Source organism: Maylandia zebra, linkage group LG12 (assembly GCF_041146795.1).
Source record: "Maylandia zebra isolate NMK-2024a linkage group LG12, Mzebra_GT3a, whole genome shotgun sequence".
NCBI lineage: Eukaryota > Metazoa > Chordata > Actinopteri > Cichliformes > Cichlidae > Maylandia > Maylandia zebra.
Window position 1 is genome coordinate 3,101,732 of NC_135178.1, and position 18,580 is coordinate 3,120,311.

Here is an 18,580-nt window from a genome sequence, read left to right on the forward strand (position 1 = left end):
GATGTTGATTCATGGTTTTCTTCAATTTTGGTTCTACTGCAGAATATTTTTAAAGTTATCTGCTATAAAAAGCCAGAACAGGAAAATCTCCTTCATGTTGTTCTGTTTTATCCTCAGTTACTTTGACACAAAGGCATCTGTGATGTTTACACCTCTGATGAAATCGCATAAGTGTCAGCTTTCTTTTTATACACAGACATAAAAATATGGATCTGTACTGATAAATGATCAGAATTATAATATTTCTGTCTAAGTCAAAATGGAATCAGTCATAGGAATCAGCACCTCATATCACACCCAAAATATAAATGACAACAGTGATAATAAAGGTCCTGTTTTTTAACCTGAACATGATTTTTAAACATATGCAACCTAACCTGACCTAAACTTTTCTTCACCGGATGCTCCTGCAGATAACTGTGTCAACCATAAACAAGTAAAATATAAGAATAGTAATATAGTAATCGTTTTTAATGTCCAGCATAGGATGAATAAGCATAACAGATCTTCCTCAAAGAAGACCTTTTCTCATTAACTGACATGGTAAACTAACAAAATAAAGACCAGCAGGTGAGCATATATTTAATTAGCAAGTAAAATCAATTTTGTCTTTTCACACAACAATTTTTCCATAAAAAAATAAATAAAAAAATCATTCCAATAACATTTTACTCCTTCACTTATACACAGACCTACTCGAAGGATTATTTGGGATTAGACAGTTGCTCTGTGTACACCTCAGAGCAGTGGAGGGTCACATGTCAAACCCCACCAGGGACCATATATGGGAATCAGAACACAAGCTATGATCAAAAACTTAGCAAGTAGGGAGAGAAAAACAACTCCCTTTAAACAAGAAGAAACCAAGTATGGGCGTAGAACAGCCTTAGGTTACTTTTTGGATTTTACATGCAATAAAGGAAAAATCATAAGTGAGAAATATCTCTTGCTAGTACCTGTCAGTACTCTTGTATCAGTGGGAGGCTTTTAACTCCTGGGACATCCAGAGAGTAACTGTAACTGTAACACATAGTATCTGCAGTTAAGTGTGTGCACGTCATACCAAGGACCTGGATAAAATGATTTCTTGGCTACTATTACTTGGACAGAGGAAATATTCACAGGGAACAGCTACAGAACCCAGGAGAGTGTGGGGGTTTTACACTGAGAAAACATGGTTTAATTGATCCGAATGTGCTGCTTCAGTAAATTCTTTGTAAATGAAGGTCGTTGTTATTTAAGGACATTTCGCCTATTAACAAGACAAATATGACTTATAGGGTCTGATGTATAATGAAACTGAACAGAACTGCACTGGCATTTTAAGCACCGCAGAAGACTGTAGACTACAAGCTACATTTAGTTCTTCACACACATGCACTTAAGTACTTTATCTACCTTGCATTCACACTTATGGTAAATTTAGAACTGACAAGTAACCTAAGAGCCATGTCTCTGGACTGTGGGAGCAGGCTGAAGAAGAACCCCAAAGAAAATCTTTCCTAGATGGGTATCACATGTTCACAAAAACCACTTATACAGAGTTTTACATAATTTCCTTAGAGATTATTAAAGTGTTCTGATTCTGATGATTTATAAAGCACATGATGCCTTTAATGTTACTATGTCCCACACAGGCAGCACAGCACTAGGATGCCAAAGCACACCAGAGACACCCAGGCAGGGGTGTGTGAAACAGGGCTGTACGATGATGAGTGGGTGTGCCCCACTGTAAAATCTAATTAGTTCCCAGAACTTAAAAAAAAATTGTAAAAAGGTGTTAATGTACAAGATGACTATGACTGCTGTTAAAATTGGGGCAGTGGGGGGAGCGACACAAAATGAACCAGGTGAGTTGTAGAAAAAGGCAAATGTGAAGTCATCGAAGAAAAGATCGATGGCTACGTGAGGCTCTGAGCTCTCCACGGTGGACTGGATTGATTCCTTGTGTGCAGAAGATTTAACTGCTCTTTTCAACTCAACATGTACTTCTATTTTGGACCTCATTGCTCCCCTAAAAACACTCCGTCCCAAAGCTCACGCTGAACCCTGGATTACAGACTCTGTTCGTGCTCTCAGGCGCACCTGTAGGTGTGCTGAGAGAAAATGGAAAAAGGACAAGCTGCACATTTCTTTTAATATCCTCAGAGACTCTCTTTCAACCTATCAGAAAGCCGTTAAAGAGGCCAAGTCCTCCTACATATCAAACCTGGTTAGCAGTAGTGTCCATAAACCTCAGACTCTGTTTCGTGTTTTAAATTCCATTGTAAATCCTTACACATCCACCAGCCTCACACCTTCTGCCACCCTCTGTAATGACTTTCTAAAGTTCTTTGTAAACAAGATTTCCTCCCTGCAGTCTGTCATTCCATCTTCACCTTCCAATCCCTGTGTTTTGTCTTTGTGCCATTCTGCCTTTAATCAGTTCGAACCAATCTCTCTCTCTCAGCTGCATGAAATAGTCTGCAAGGTTAAGACTACCAACTGTTCCACCGATGCTATCCCCTCTCGGCTTCTGAAGCAGGTTCTGGACTCAGTCGGACCTTTCCTTCTGGTCCTGATCAATGCCTGCCTCAGTTCTGGTTGTTTTCCAACACCCTTCAAGCACACTGTTGTTCAACCTCTCCTTAAAAAGCCTAATCTAGATCCATCCCTACTCTCTAACTATAGGCCCATTTCCAACCTCCCTTTTCTGTCTAAAGTACTGGAACGAGCCGCCCTCACGCAGCTCCAGCTATTTCTTGACAATAACAATCTCTATGAGAAGTTCCAGTCTGGTTTTAGAGCTCGGCATAGCACAGAAACCGCCCTACTGAGAGTTTTTAATGATTTGCTTTTAACTGTTGACTCTGGTTGTGCTGCTGTCTTAGTAACCCTGGACCTGACAGCAGCCTTCGACACTGTTGATCACAACATACTGCTATCCCGCCTTCAACATTGTGTCGGTTTAAAGGGCACTGTCTTAAAGTTTTTCCAGTCCTATTTGAATAATAGGAGTTTTTCTGTTCACCTTGGTGAACTGTCATCTACCAGAGCTCCTTTAACCTGTGGCGTACCTCAGGGGTCCATACTAGGCCCCCTGTTGTTTATTCTGTACTTGCTCCCTCTGGGCGATGTGCTCCGTAAACATAATGTGTCCTTCCACATCTTTGCCGATGATATTCAGATCTACCTCCCTCTGAGGTTGAACTGCAATGTTTCTTTGCAGCCGCTACTCTCCTGCTTGTCTGACATTAAGACTTGGATGACTCTTAACTTCTTACACCTTAATGAAAGCAAAACTGAAGTCATTGTGTTTGGGCTTCCTAAAGATCCCAACTTCTCTCTTGACTTTTTGGGACCCCTAACCTCCGATTGCACTTCTTCCATTAAGAGTCTTGGAGTTATTTTTGACAATGCTTTTAAACTTGATAAACAAATCAGCTCTGTAGTTAAGGGATCTTTTTATCATTTGCGGATTTTAGCCAAAGTCAAGTCTTACCTTTGCAGGAACGATCTAGAAAGAGTGGTCCATGCTTTTATTACTTCACGGCTGGACTACTGCAATTCCCTCTATGCTGGCCTAGATCGTTCCTGTCTACATCGCCTTCAACTGGTGCAGAACACTGCCGCTCGCCTGTTGACCGGTTCAAAAAAAAGAGACCACATCACTCCGGTTCTCTGCTCTCTCCACTGGCTCCCAGTTGCCTTTAGGATTGATTTTAAAATCTTATTGCTGGCTTTTAAGGTTTTAAATGGCACTGCACCTTCTTACCTGTCAGAACTCCTTAGTACTTATCGCCCCAGGAGATCTTTGAGGTCAGCCGATCTGATGCTTTTAGATGTTCCCAGGTATAAATTAAAGACAAAGGGAGAGAGGGCGTTTGCTGTGGCTGCACCCAGACTGTGGAACAGTTTACCTCCTCACGTCAGATTCTCCAAAAGCCTAGAAACTTTTAAAACCGCTCTTAAAACTCACCTCTTTTCATTGGCTTTTAGAAAGGTTTAATTTATTTGTTTTATATATTTTTATTTTATTTTTATCAGCGAGGTGTTATTACGAAATTGTGTTCTATTGTATTTTTATCTGTATTTACTGTACAGCACTTTGGTCAGCCTTGGTTGTTTTTAAATGTGCTCTATAAATAAACTTGACTTGACTTGACTTGAAAACTATAACAAAAGAAACTGTTGCAAAGCTTGATTAGTTATGCAAGAAACAGATATAAAAAACCCACGTTGATTAACTGATCAGGGACTGGTTGGGAAAAATAATAAAGACAAGAAGAAAACTAAGGAATAAACAAGACACACACACACACACACACAGTGTTGGGATCCCAGTCAACAGCTGTCCACCCTCTCTTCTGGCTCCTTCCGGCAGGCATGTTTTTGACTCATTAGTCTGACTCCCTTCTGATTCCAGGCAAACACAAAAGAGGACAGAAGAGTAAATCATCACTGTGTGTGCAATGACTCAGCAGGGATAATTAACATTGCACAAAAAATATTAATAATTATTTGACAGCAATACAGCCTCACTGCATTGTTGTCTTTTCTTTACATAAATAAAGATATTTCCACCATAAACTGATGCAGAAAAGGTGCCAAATGTTGATATTTATAATCTCCTACATCTCTACAGCCAGGGCGACTCTGGAGGTCATCTACTCATCATAGAGGTTGGTGGGTTTTTGTTTTGTTTCTTGTTTATTTCTGTAATATATTTTAATCTGCATATTTCCTACGGTAAGTGGCAGTCTTTATTTTCTTTGCAGTGTTGTTTGAATACACAGCATTTGGTGTCACGCTGCCTGGCCATATAGGCTTATGTCACATTAATAAAACTCACAATCCTGAATGTAATATTTGTAGCAACTTGATATGTAGTGTTTGGATTATGTACTTATTAAAGTGATAATAGCCTCCAAAAAATTAATTAACAAGCAAACAATAGGAGCAAAAGGCACAGCAGAATACCAGATCGAATCCAGCGTTTGTCAAAGAGAGCTGAGATAGAGAGCTTGCAAAGAAAGCCCACCTGGCTAAATGAATAGGCAATGTTGTCAGGGTTTAGAGGAGTCAGTCGGCTGTGAGGCTGCCATATAATACAGCAGCTGTCAGCGCTGACAAGTCTCAGAAACACACACCTCTAATCTCAACACCCCACCCTTCCCCCCGATTTCTTCTCCCCCTCAACCATAAAAAATGACACACTCCGCAAATATTAAACATCTTCCAAGGCCTATTCCAACATCTTCTTTTCTTTAACACAGTCCCCCTCCTGCTCCATCCTTCCTGCTCCCTCTCCCTCTCCCCCTCCACATCTCTCTCTCTCCCATCTTGTCTTGTCCTTGTCTCCTCAGAAGCCCTGGCAGCCGGATCATCTCCGTCTCTTAGTGTCAATTAAAAGTGAAATATCTGCATTTGTCAACATATCATTTGTGCTGGGCCCGTGATGCACTGCTGATTTGTCGGCCGATTCCTGACACTGGGGAGGGAATGCCGAGGCGGCAGTCTCCCTCATTAGACCTGGAGCTGGCACCATGATGGCTGACACTGCCGGGAGGCTTCGCTCCCCACCGACATGATACTAACCCAAGAACAGGCCTCGTCTGTCAGTCTTGTCACTTGCCAGCCAGCCATCCAGTCAGGGAGAGCGAGGGGCAGATGGGTAGAGGAGGAGGTGAGCGAGGGTGGGAAGAAGCTCCATGCACACTTCTGTGGGGGCCAGGCAAGGAGAGAGCTTATAATGAAGTTTATTTGTTTAGCACAATGTCAATAAATGTCATATTGTTTGAAAGATGTGTTCACAAGGGTTGACAAATTGTAAACAGTTCTAATAACCTCGTAACGTCCACCAGGTCACCAGTGACCTGTTTAGCATTAGGGTTGGGTTTTCTTTTAGCTCCTCACTAAGATTAAGGTAATGTAAGGTATGATATTTGCATTTTATAGCTGAAGGTTTGTTTGTTTTTTATCAGAATTAAGTTTAACACATGAAACATATTTTAGATACGCACAGAAAACAGTAATCAGTTGATTTTTGAGCACGTAAACAGGGTAAAAGGGAATCCAGATTATTATTTCCTCTTAAATGTTCTTTTTAAGTACCGCCAGTGCTGTTTAAATTAAATGAAGTCATTTAATCTTTGTCCTTAGATAGAAGGAGGTGTTGGATTGATTGTCACACATCCAACAACATATCCATAAAGTCAGACCTGCTCGGGAGCAGGTTTATAACCTTTAATCCACATACAAAGAACAGGTCCTGGAAGTCTAAAGCTCCACAGCAAATGCTCTTGCATTTCAAATTTAAAATGAATTTTTTCCTCCTGGATGCAAGAATCTCTTCAGTAAATTTTAGCATCATATGCCCATTTTTGCTTAGCAACATGCTGCAGCTCACAATCTTTATACAACCTGATCCAGCTCATTACCAACATTTAATGCAATAACCTCAAGAAGTTCACCTGCCTCCACCTCCCTAGATCCAAACTACCATCTGTTTGATGGAAACAGGCCCAATACACCTGGTTCTGACTCTGTATCCTACTGGACCAAAGAAAATTGGTCCACAGGTCCTGTGTTCATACCTGCGATGGACAGAGCTGTTTTCAGTAAAGCTAGGTGGACCTGCACAATTATAAGCAGCTGTCTTTAATCAGTCCTACTTCTGCTGTTTTTGGACTGTGTGAACTGTTGTGTGGCTCATCCTGTGAAAGTCACAAAGGACACTAAAGGGGAAAAAACACAATAAAAATAAAACCGAATCAATTGGGTGGCAATGACCTACTTAAACAGGGTCTAAGCAAGTCGTTAGACCAAATATATTATAACTATACTTTTTCTTCTGTCAGGAAATACCATGACAGGACTGGACCAAACCCCCAGACCTCAAACAACAAGCCAAAAATAGATGTATTTTTATTCTTATTTCTTGTTTAATCAAGAAGCACAGTCAAAAACATCTCAGACAGCAAATGTGCATGCGACACTAGGTCTAATGATGCCTCCTGCTCATCCCAGGTTAAACCATCTATTTAGCCAAATTGCACATTTTGTAAAAGTTGCAAGAAAAGGCAGAAAGTGAAGACAGAATTAAGAAAACACATCCTGGTTAGTCAGTTAGTACATTTAAATAGAAAAGAGAAGCTTGGAAGCAGGTTAGCAGAACAATTAGGAATTGGGCAAAAAGAATAAAAGAGCAGTCAGGAGGTAAGACGATACACATGCGTGAGGCAAACTGACAAGGAACAAAGGCAAGACAGCAGGTGAAATATACAGCAGCTAATTGGAGAATAGAACGGGTGAGGTTTGTCTGTGCATATATGAATCAGGTAATTGGGAGCAAGTCAGAGGACATCTGCTGGGTGGAGCAAGTGTGACAAGCTGCAGAGCAAGAAAAAACGATATCAAGAGAAACTGCTAAAGCAAACAAATATTTTATGACTTTTTTACCACCTTTCTCTAGTGTTCTGACAGTTTGTTGGTTTTTAAATATTATTTTTGTCCTAATTTCATATATCTGCCTCTGATATTTGCACCAACTCAACATAATGGATACCTAATAAGTTTGTGGTGCTTAATTCATTTTTTAAAAAGTCTCCATGTTGTGGTGACAGAAAAAATTGATACATCAACTTTCTAATGGCTTATATTTCAGTGAAAGAATAGCTTTGCAAGCTGCCTGCTGAAGTGACTGAGACATACGTGATACCTTAGTTTTTACTTTGGATTGTCACAGCCGAGCTAGACTTTAATTCTGGAATTCCTGGCTCCTCGGCCCCCACACTGCAGGAGAAGGGAGGAGGAGGATGCTTGCCCTGCTTAACTTGCCATCATTATGAGGAAAAGTACTGACCAAGCTAACAGCTACCCTGGGTAGGAGTCACTCAGAGACACAAAGGAATGCACTATTATAGCTTCAAAGAGTAGGGGGGAGAGGAATGGGGGAGGAAAATGTGAGAAGGCTGAGCAGCGCATAGTGGGAAAAGAAGATGTTTTTTTTTTAAAAAGGAGTAGGACTGTGGACGTGGTTCAGTAGTCATATTTAATATATATTTTTAAATATACCATATTTAATAGTAATGTATTTTTACCACGATATAATTCATTTCAATTCAATTTATTTATACAGCATCAAATTGCAAAAACAGCCGCCTGAAGGTGCTTTATACTGTAAGGTAGAGCCTACAATAATACCTCCAGAGAACAATCATATGACCCCCTATGAGCAGCACTTTGACGACAGTGGGAACAAAACCTCTCTTTAAACAGGAAGAAACCTCCAGCAGAACCAGGCTCAGGGAGGGGCGGGGCCATGGGTCCATATTCCTGCAGACCGCCGTGTTACTGGGAGATTCAGTGTTGCAGCATTTTTTTTATGTCCCCTTCCCTGGATCTGTGCCTCCATGCAAACCTATCTCCAAGGTCCACACACAGTTCTTTGGGTTTCATGGCTTGGTTCGTGCTCTGACATGAACTGTCAACTATGGGACCTTATAATAAGTGTGTGCCTTTCATATAAGTTCAATCAACTGAAGTTACCACGGGTGGAGTCCAATCAGTTTGTAGAAACATCTGACAGATCATCTGAGCTCAATTCTGAGTGTCATGGCAAAAGCTGTGAATAAATATGTACATGTTCTGTTTTTGCCCTGCGACAGACTGGCGACCTGTCCAGGGTGTACCCCGCCTCTCGCCCTATGATAGCTGGGATAGGCTCCAGCGCCCCCCGCAACCCTGAAACGGATGTTCTGTTTTTGTTTTTTACCTTCAAAGTGTATTCACTTGGTCATTATTTCGAGGTGAGAAATGTATGTAATTCAATATTGAATAATGCTGTAACACGACAAAATGTTGACTCAGTGAAGTGCTGTAAGCACTCTCCAGATGCTCTGTACTGAGAATGTGTTTAGCATTTAGATGAAATGCACCTGAAGCCTGACATGGTGGATCTTCAAATGTAAAATACACATCACTGACGTCACAGAGAAAAAAAGATCATCCATGTTATACATTTTGTGTTTTATTTTTACTTTAACACTGATTAAGACACATTTCAAAATAACCTGATCCCATATCCAGCCTCGTTTCTCTTATGTACATAAACAAACACTGTAACCAGAAACATTGATGGGAAATATACATTTAGCTTCACACACACGAGCTTTGTAAGACCGTTACAGTCTCAGTGTGCTGACCCATTCATTTCACTCATAAACCAAATAACATTTCTAAACAACAAAACCAAACTGTCAGTGCTCTCTGAACAGACTGTAATCTTTTGGAGTCGGGTGCCTCGTGCACAGATCTAACATGGCACAGTTTCAGTAAAAACACCACCAGTGTAAAAATCATTATTATCATTCTGTACGTAGTTGAGATATTTACCTACCCTGTGCATATTCTGTTAAAAGACATTGTGTAATACTGTATGTATACTTTAATCAACATGTGATTAAAGTATTATATGTCATCTCTAAGATGCAAAACACCTAAACAGCTACAAATAACACAGGATCCTATGAAGGCACGTACCTCTACATTCACTTTAAAGGGGCCAATTAAGGATTTCAGGCTGTTATGAAACACTATGGGAGCCCTGCAGAAATATAAACAAGCCTGACTAATAATTACAACACAGTATGATTATTTCCACAGAAAACTTCATGAATAACCACATTTATCTCACCAGCATAGTCCAGCCAACACTTACATATTAAAGGTCATCCAGGTTGCAAGACTTGCAAATAAAGCCTCTGAATTTACAGTAAATAGTGCAGGAATATTTTTATTCTGTTAAATTTGCCTTGATGATTGGGATGTTTGCTTGGGGTGTCTATTTCTGCATTTACGATTAAACTCTGTGCATACAGAGGACACAAGGTAAACTGTAACTTAAACTCTAATGTTTTAAATCTTCAAAAAATATACAGATAATGAGCAGAATTATGTGGATATAACACTGCTTAAGATAATAAGAAAAACTCTGAGCATTAATGTGTAGGTGTAAAAGCTTCCCTCCCCGTAGTCCTCATTGCCCAGCTGATGTTTATCAACAGCATTTCATATTCAGGTCGAAGTTTTGGCTTCCACTTCCTTCCAAATGTGCTGTATGGGCGTGAGTTCTTCCACAAATCAATTAAGAACATTTATGTTTGGAATTAACATACAATGACATGTAAAACAGAGATTTATAAGCACATAACTGAACTGAAATGTTCCTTTAGCAAAAGAAAAGACCAAACCAAGAACAAGTGTAAGAGTTGTCGGAGCACCAAAACATCTGAACTATAACACAGTCTGCCAGCACGTTTCTCTTCTACACATCCTATGCAAAATAAAACTAAGCTATGATATATAACCATCACTTGGGTTGGTTCATCGTGTTTATTGTAACCTCACAATCGGAATAACCTTCCTTAAGAACTGTCTCGAGTAGAACAGCAGCTTTGCTCCTCAGTGGAAATCCGGCACCTCACTAACCCAATAAAACAGAAACGGATATGAATATACTTTTGGCCACCGATCTGTATTAGGGCAGATGTAATTGGCTGGATGAAACAAAATCAATGTAAACTTCAAACATGAAACATTCACAATATTCAGCTGTCACTTGTTTGTCACTTGTTTGTGTTTTTCCATGATTTTTAAAGTTTTACATGAGTGTATGACCTCTGCACCATCCATTAACTGTAAAGGTCAGCAGCACTGGTGAATACAGAGTAAAAGGCAAGCGAGCAGGTGAACAGGACTACAAATGCACAGACTTTCCAACTTTCAAATTTTCCTGTAAATGTTAACTTGAATGAGGAATTCTTTACATTACTCTCAAGGTCAAATTCAGTCTGATCAGTATTTATGAAACAATATAAAACAACAGGCTTAAATTAAGCGAAATGATTGGTCGTTGGCCACAGTGGATAAACACTGGAAGGTATAAACATGTAATAATGGTATGTGTGTGTTTCCTTTGTGTATTCACGTCCACAAATACAGGTGTGACCTCCTCGGACTACAGCAGTAACATTTCTACAACAAAACGCTCTGACACGAAAAATACATCAAAATAAACAAACATAAAAACAAATTCAGTGGTTTCAACTTTTGCAGCAAACAACAATGACATTATAATTACTCAATAATAAAGAATGGTGTGGTTGACTGTGTGGAGTCATACAGTGCACATTGACAATATAATACAGCAGTTAGTTTTTTTTCTCCTACTTAGGCCACAGCGACGTCTCGCCACAGCGACGTCTCGCCACAGCGACGTCTCGCCACAGCGACGTCTTGCCAAACGCTCCGTTTAGAGTTCTGATCTCATTTTCCATCACACAAACTTTCCAGAGATTCTCATTCCCAACGCGTAACAGACCGACGATCTGTCACGGACCGAGGTGTCTCAATGTAGCGTGAAATGAGACGCTCCGGATTCTTGAATCCAACAGAATGACGCTCGCGGCGCTCACACACGCTTAGAGCAGAGGATCTAACCCAGGGGTGGGCAATCTCAGTCCACGAGGGCCGGTGTCCCTGCAGGTTTTAGATGTGTCCTCGAACCAACACAGCTGGTTTAAATGGCTAAATTAGCTCCTCAACATGTCCTGAAGTTCTCCAGAGGCCTGGTAACGAACTAATCATGTGATTCAGGTGTGTTGACCCAGGGTGAGATCTAAAACCTGCAGGACACCGGCCCTCGTGGACTGAGATTGCCCACCCCTGCTCTAAGCCTAACCCTATCAGACAGTGTTTTCTAAAGTGATTCATGGTCAGAATGTAAAACACATTGACATGTAGAGATTCATTCCAAACGGCTCTCATGCCTCTGAACATGCCGAGGATTTGTCACGTAGCGTCGGTATGTTACGTGTTGGAACTTTCTGTACTGTTTTATTCACACAAACCCGAGCCAGATGTGCTCCGTGAGTAATACTGCATTGTACTTTAACCTCTTAACATCCACCAGGTCACCAGCAACACAACTAAGGTGAGGGTTAGAGTTATGTTTGGGTTTTGTTTTCTGAAAAACTACGACGAAGTCTGATCAAATCCTTTGGCATTGCAGTTTTTGTTTGTTTGTTTGTTAATAGCGTTTTCATTATTTTTAAATTGGAAAAGTTGCATAAAAAGGTGAGCATATATATCAACTTAGCCAATACCCAACGCCTGACTGTAGTTGAGTCGCTCGTAACCTGACTGATTTTAAAACGTTAACAATGCTCTTTTCCAGTGGGACATCGTTTATATTAGGCAAGTGGAATCCCTGGCAGCATTCTTGAATTAGAAATTTAACATCAAGGTAATTTAATTCAAAATGCATTCTTTCAGACAAAAAAGCTTCACTGTGGAAGGAAAGAAAGGAAAACCCAATATGGCAAAAGAGATGACGGATATAAAAATGACGTCTGGCTCCAGAAAAATCTAAAACTTCAGTGTGTAACTACAACTACCACAAATAGTGGGGAACAAAGTAGTGCGCAACATGCACGCATCAGCCACAGCGTGAAAACCTAACGTTGGCTCTCTCAGTTAAAACATGGGGTCTGTCACTGGGACGAGCAGCAGACATTTTGGTCCGTTTAGCTTCTGATCACATCCCATAAAAGCTCAGACTCGATCTGGACCTGAGCACTTTGGAGTTCAGCTCCACGTGTTGGGCTCCGTGGTGCTCTCGCTCTACTCCCGAGCCCTTGTTGTGGTGCAGTTTTTTTCGTCTTTCCTTTTTATTTATGCAAAACAGATTTAGTGTGAAAAGCAACGCCCAACGAGAGCTAAACATCGAATGACCAAACTCTTTCTACCAGCACAGTCTGAGTTTGCCTCTGTCAGCATCCACGTTGAAGTCTTCACCTATAAGTTGTGAATGTCACAAGTTTTTCTAGAGAGAAAATGTGATACTGATTATTTTGTTACCTCTTTCCTTGTGTAAAGGATAACACTGAGGACTATTTGATCTCTCGCCCTTAATATGCATCCTTTGGATGTAAGTCTGTGAGGAAAGGCTTCAAGCCTTAGATAAGCCTCTCTTCTGGAGGCACTTTGAGGACGCTGCCCATTTCCAGTCTGGCCCCAGCTACCTCCTGTGAGCTGGGGCTGTATGTGCCCTCTGATTGACGCTTCTTTCGTGCTGTCATGATGAGAAAAAACACCACCAGGATGGCCAGTAAGACACATAGAGTGGTCAAAGGAATGGCCACTGCCAACCATGGAACTCGCTCTGTTTGTTCCTCTTTCTGCAAGAGAACAGCACAGACCAGCTTAGTTTGAAGTGTGGATAAAGACTGAAGCACAATTTCAAGCACTGCTCTGGAGGTTTAATCATTTTCTCTTGTAGCTAAAGGAAACCTGACTCAAATAAAGGCATTTCAAACTGCAAACCCATTGAGCAGAACTAAGTACATTAACTTACAACTAGTTTTGGTGAATGGAGTTGTGTGTCACTTACATTGCTATCGCAAAGCGTGCCAGTGTATCCTGACACACACACACACTGGAAGTGGTTGAGTCTGTCGAGACAGGTGGCACCATTGAGACAAGGGCTGGACTCACACTCATCTATTTCTGTCTCACACCTGAAACACATCAGCAAGGTTTTAGCACAATACTGACTGACAGAGCAGCAGCTCACATGTGCCCTTCTGACCTTTCTACTTAGATGTGGTTCAGATGTACTTTTAAAAGTACAGGGTGTGGAAGAGGAGAGTGTGCAGTGTCGTACTCCTACCTGTCTCCAGCATATCCTGGCTTGCAGGTACAGTTGCCCCCAGAGTCGCCTCCAATACAAACTCCTCCATTAAGACACTCAGTGTTCGCATTGCATGCCACAGGAGGAAAACGCCATCTATTAGACACACAAACACATTTTCTCAAGGAGGCTTTCGACAGCAGAGCTTCAGCTAATGATTATTTTTAGTAGCTGAAGCTCATCAGCTCTTCCGGTTATTGGATATTTTGTTCCGTAAAACACAGGACTGGAAAAACAGACTGGAAAAACAGACTGGAAGAACAAGTCTTTCAAAAGCTGGAACCATCAAATGTTTGGCATTTCTGTTTGTTTCAGATGACACTGGCAGATTATTCATGTTGATCACCTAGTTTACTAATTGTAAATTTTTTATAGAGTGTTTAATTCTAGTAAAAAATAATAGTTTTCAGGGCACATGTATATTGAAAAAAGGATAAAACACAACGTTAAATGGTAAGTGTTACCTGAAGCGAGCTTCAGTTATAACATGAGGCCAAATTTATGCAGCAAAGAGAAAAAAAATCACACAGCTGTGGGTGAAAATGAAGAATAGCTGTGAAGAGAAGCAACTTCTTTACAGTTGACAGAGAAAGTCCAGGCGCAAAAAGGAATGTAAACGATGGCCAGCAGGGCAGAGCACTTACACTGATGGTAGCTAATTCTAGCTTGTGTGCTAATGCAATTGGTAGATAACAGATGTAGCAATGTACTGAATGGCTAATAAAAGCTGATTCATCAAAACATCTTGGGTTTATCTTGCTTGCCTTTACTTGATAGGTGCTTTAGACAGTAAGGTTCTAAAAAAAAAAAGAAACAATGCCCGCTTTGTGCTACTTAAAGTACAGCGAGCTAGCTGCTTTACTATCTTAATATTTTCAGACATGAAATATTGGTTCATACATTAGACCAGCGGTTCCCAAAGTGGGGGGCGCAGAGCCATTGTAGGGGGGGGGGGGGGGGGCAAAGTATGACTAAAAAGAAAAGACTGCTTGGACAATGCTAGCATAATGGACACGTTATTGACGGGGCTCCCACACAAACATGAGATTTTCTTATAAAACAAAGGGGGGCCTAGCAAAAAAAGTTTGGGAACCACTGCATTATACAATAAATGCTATAACGAACAAAAGCAACTGACAAACCGATCTGAAATAAATCTCTGCATAACGTTCAGGCAGCCTGTAATCATCCTTTGAAAGAATAATTTTAAATTCTTTAAGAATATAAATAAAAAAGTAACAACTGCAGGAGAAATTTCAATATAGAACCAGGCAAAGTTTTACCTGGTGCAGTTTTGCACATTTAACCCTGAGATGCACACGCGGGGTCGTTTTTGACCCCACGTGTTTTGATTCTTCAAAATCTTTAAAATGAAAAGTTGTAATATATTCATATTCCAGGTATTCTTCATAAAACATGTTTGGGACATGAGGCCATTTGCATTTGTATTTACTTTTTCATTATTTTTTAAAAATTGCAGTTCTTGTATCACTACCCCACTCTTCCACAAGTGGCGTCAAAAATGAGCCCAAGCAGTTCCTATGAAATCTTCTATGAGCTTTTCTTTTTTAGCAACTCCGACCGTCCCACTTACACTTCTGATGTCAGCAGTCTCACCACCGAGATCATTTTTACACAGCAACATATACAGTATGTAAGTATTATCTCCATTTATGAACTTGTTTTTCATTGTACCGTCCATGTGTTTTTGGGAGTCCTCTGCATAACCCATTGTAAAAGGAAACTATGTCAATTTGAAGATATTTGCCATTTCTTGCGCTTTGATGACAAGAGGACCAGAGCCAACCGACTGAAACAGACCACATGGCAGCTTCCTGCTACATATGGGACCTGTTCCTGATCAACTGCAGGTAGGAATTCATCCCCAGTGATTGTGTCACAGTGGATGAACAACTTGTGCCTTTCAGAGGTATGACCCAGCTTCTACAGTAAACCGAGTAAGCCCACCAAGTATGGCATAAAAACCTTCTGGGTTTGTGATGCACGCATCCCATATGCAATTGATGGGATTGTGTACCAAGGCAGACAACCAGGGGATGACACCCAGAAGAATCTGGGGGAAAACACTGACAGTCAGTTGTGCAGTGGATTCAGACACACAGGCCACAACATCACCACTGACAACTTCTTCACCATCTTGCAGAGCATCTCCTTGAGAAGGTTCTGACTATTGTGGAAACTTTGCGACAGAACAAGCCAGACATTCTTCCAGTCATGAAGGCTTCCAGGTCCAGAGATGTCCACAACCTACATCACTGATGCAACGGGAAGGTGTGGAGTGAAAAAAGAACGGCTGCAATCCAGCCACAGGAAAGAAGCACACAGGGCCAGCAGAAGAAGAAGAGGTGCCAGTTGTGTCCAAGAAACAAAGATCGCAAAGCCACTGATTGCTGTTTGAAATGTAATACCCCTGTGTGCAATGATCACAGCCAGAAGCAAGTAGTTTGTGACAGCTGCACGCAGTGAGAGGAGATAAGATGTTTTTGTTGTGTTATGGTCTCCGGACCTCTTTTCGTCCTCCAGACATAGGGACAAACATGTTTTGACACCTGATTGATTGACTGATTGTTCAGTGCTAAAATGTAAATGAAAAGTAAACAATGTACATGTCAAAAATGAAATTTCTCTTTTGTTTGAACAAAATATATAATCTTAATCAAAATTAGAGAAATGTCTTTCTCGTGGCTCAAGAGTTGGGAGCTCGCCTTGTAATCGGAAGGTTGCCGGTTCGAGCCCTGGCTTGGACAGTCTCTGTCGTTGTGTCCTTGGGCAAGACACTTCACCCGTTGCCTACTAGTGGTGGTCAGAGGGCCCGGTGGCGCCAGTGTCCGGCAGCCTCGCCTCTGTCAGTGCGCCCCAGGGTGGCTGTGGCTACAATGTAGCTCCATCACCAGTGTGTGAATGTGTAAAGCGCTTCGGGGTCCTTAGGGACTAGTAAAGCGCTATATAAATACAGGCCATTTACCATTGCAAAAGTGCTTTGATTTTGTGGAGGGGGGGGGGGGTAGTGATACAAAAACTGCAATTTCTTAAAATTAATGAAAAAATAATTAAAAAATGCAGTTTTATGAGGAATACCTGGAATAAGAAAATGTTACAACTCTTCATTTTAAAGATTTTGAAGAAAAACAACCCAGTTTATTGCAAAAACGCTTTGTTTTTATTTGGGGTCATTTTTGACCCCACTCGTGGAAGAATGTGGGTATTGGTAGGTTGTGCATCCAAGGGTTAAAAGAATGCGCTGTAGAGAAGCTGAAGGCTATACTCACTGGCAACGCTTTCCAATGTAGCCAGGAGGACACGAACAGGTGTGAGTTTCCTGTGTTTCCACACAGTCTCCTCCATTCTCACACTTGAACTCCAGACAGTTATCCACCTCTGCCCCACAGTCTTTCCCTTTGTATCCAGGCTCACATTCACACTGGAAGTCTGCCAGGAGGTCTTTACATGTCCCGTAGACACAAGGTGTTGAAGAACACTCATTTATCTCTGTTTCACACAGCTCCCCCTCCCATCCAGGTGTGCAGCTGCAGTTAAACTCATTAAACTGGTCCTGACACACACCCTGGTTGAGACAGGGCTGCGAATCACAAATAGGTGCACCTCGGCACCCAATGCTTGGCTCGTGGCCACCCACTCTGGTGAATCGGCTCATCTGAGGTGGATCTGCTACCTTTATGAGCGGTAGGTAGACCCCACCCAGCCTCACCTCTCCTAAACATCCTGTGTATTTTTCTGCCAGCCAGATTTTGGTGTCATTGAGAAAGTTGAGGTTGCCAGTTGTTCCAAAGCTGACACCAGCTCTCTGTCCATCTACGGTGAGGCGCCAGCGCGACTCTGACTGTGTTGGGTCAACCATGGTGAGCTGAATGTGATGCCATGCCCCATCAGCGATTGTCCTGTCGCTCGTGAAGGCCTGCAGCTCTGCACCATCCCCACTGTCCAGTTTGACCAGCAGGCTGGAGTTGAGCAGGCCCAGGCAGAAGACCTCGGTTGTGTTGACAGAACGCAGCAAGATCCCGTTCTCATCCCGTGTTCGTACGTTCATGGTGATGTTGGTTATGGAGCTCAGCAGGGAGCTTTGGGCAACGTACTGGAGAGAATTGTCCTGGAAAATGGCTTCAGTTAAACCTGTGAGGGGAAAACGTCATGAGAGTTACTGGCACTAACAAACAGGAATATTAGGAAACAATTTTTGAAAAAATAAATGCTGCTGGTTCAGAGACATCACGTTAATTTTCACCTCCACCAAGGAGGTCATTGTTTGATTTGTCTGTTGGTCTTTCCTGAAGGATATGGATGAAAGTTTGATCAGAGTTGAGACTTCGCCCACCTTAGACGTCTTTTAGAGTCGAATCTTGACTCAGGAAGTATTGAATAACACTGTAAGACTGAAATAAGAAAACTTGGAAGACAGTGGCATCATGCTAAGAAAATAACTAATCCAGGCCCAGATATCCTTCTGGATCAAGGGACCTGCTTTATTCAGCAAGTCTTCTGTGGCAAACACTTTGTAAAAATGGGAGGAAAGAATTACTTTTAGAATTAGATGAGCACTAAAAATGATTCCTGCTAATTGATTAAGTCTCAATCAGTCACACACACTCTTAAAGTGCTTTTATCTAACTTTCACAGACTCGGGGTTCAAGTATTTTGTCCAAAGAGACTTGGACACATGGACTGGAGGATCCGGGGATCAATCCACTGACCTTCTGACTGATGTACCATCTGCTCTACCTAGTCTATCATATTTGATACATCAGATTTTTAGTCTTCTACATCAGCAGTGTGATTTCTTGCTTTCCCTCCAAAAAACCTAAATAAATT

The 18,580-nt window shown here is 41.4% G+C and overlaps 1 protein-coding gene across 1 annotated transcript in view; it reads right to left on the reverse strand.

The window, feature by feature from the left end:
• Positions 1–9,403: 9,403 nt before the first annotated feature.
• The window catches only part of LOC101480988 (crumbs cell polarity complex component 2), a 31,218-nt gene continuing 22,041 nt past the window's right edge, over positions 9,404–18,580 (reverse strand). Inside the window, exons 10-13 of the mRNA XM_024804356.2 lie at positions 17,023–17,884; positions 13,712–13,828; positions 13,433–13,559; positions 9,404–13,220 (exon numbers count right to left, since the gene is read on the reverse strand). Coding sequence (XP_024660124.2) covers positions 12,999–13,220; positions 13,433–13,559; positions 13,712–13,828; positions 17,023–17,884 — 1,328 coding nt within the window. The 3' untranslated portion in view covers positions 9,404–12,998. The remainder of the gene's footprint in view (positions 13,221–13,432; positions 13,560–13,711; positions 13,829–17,022; positions 17,885–18,580) is intronic.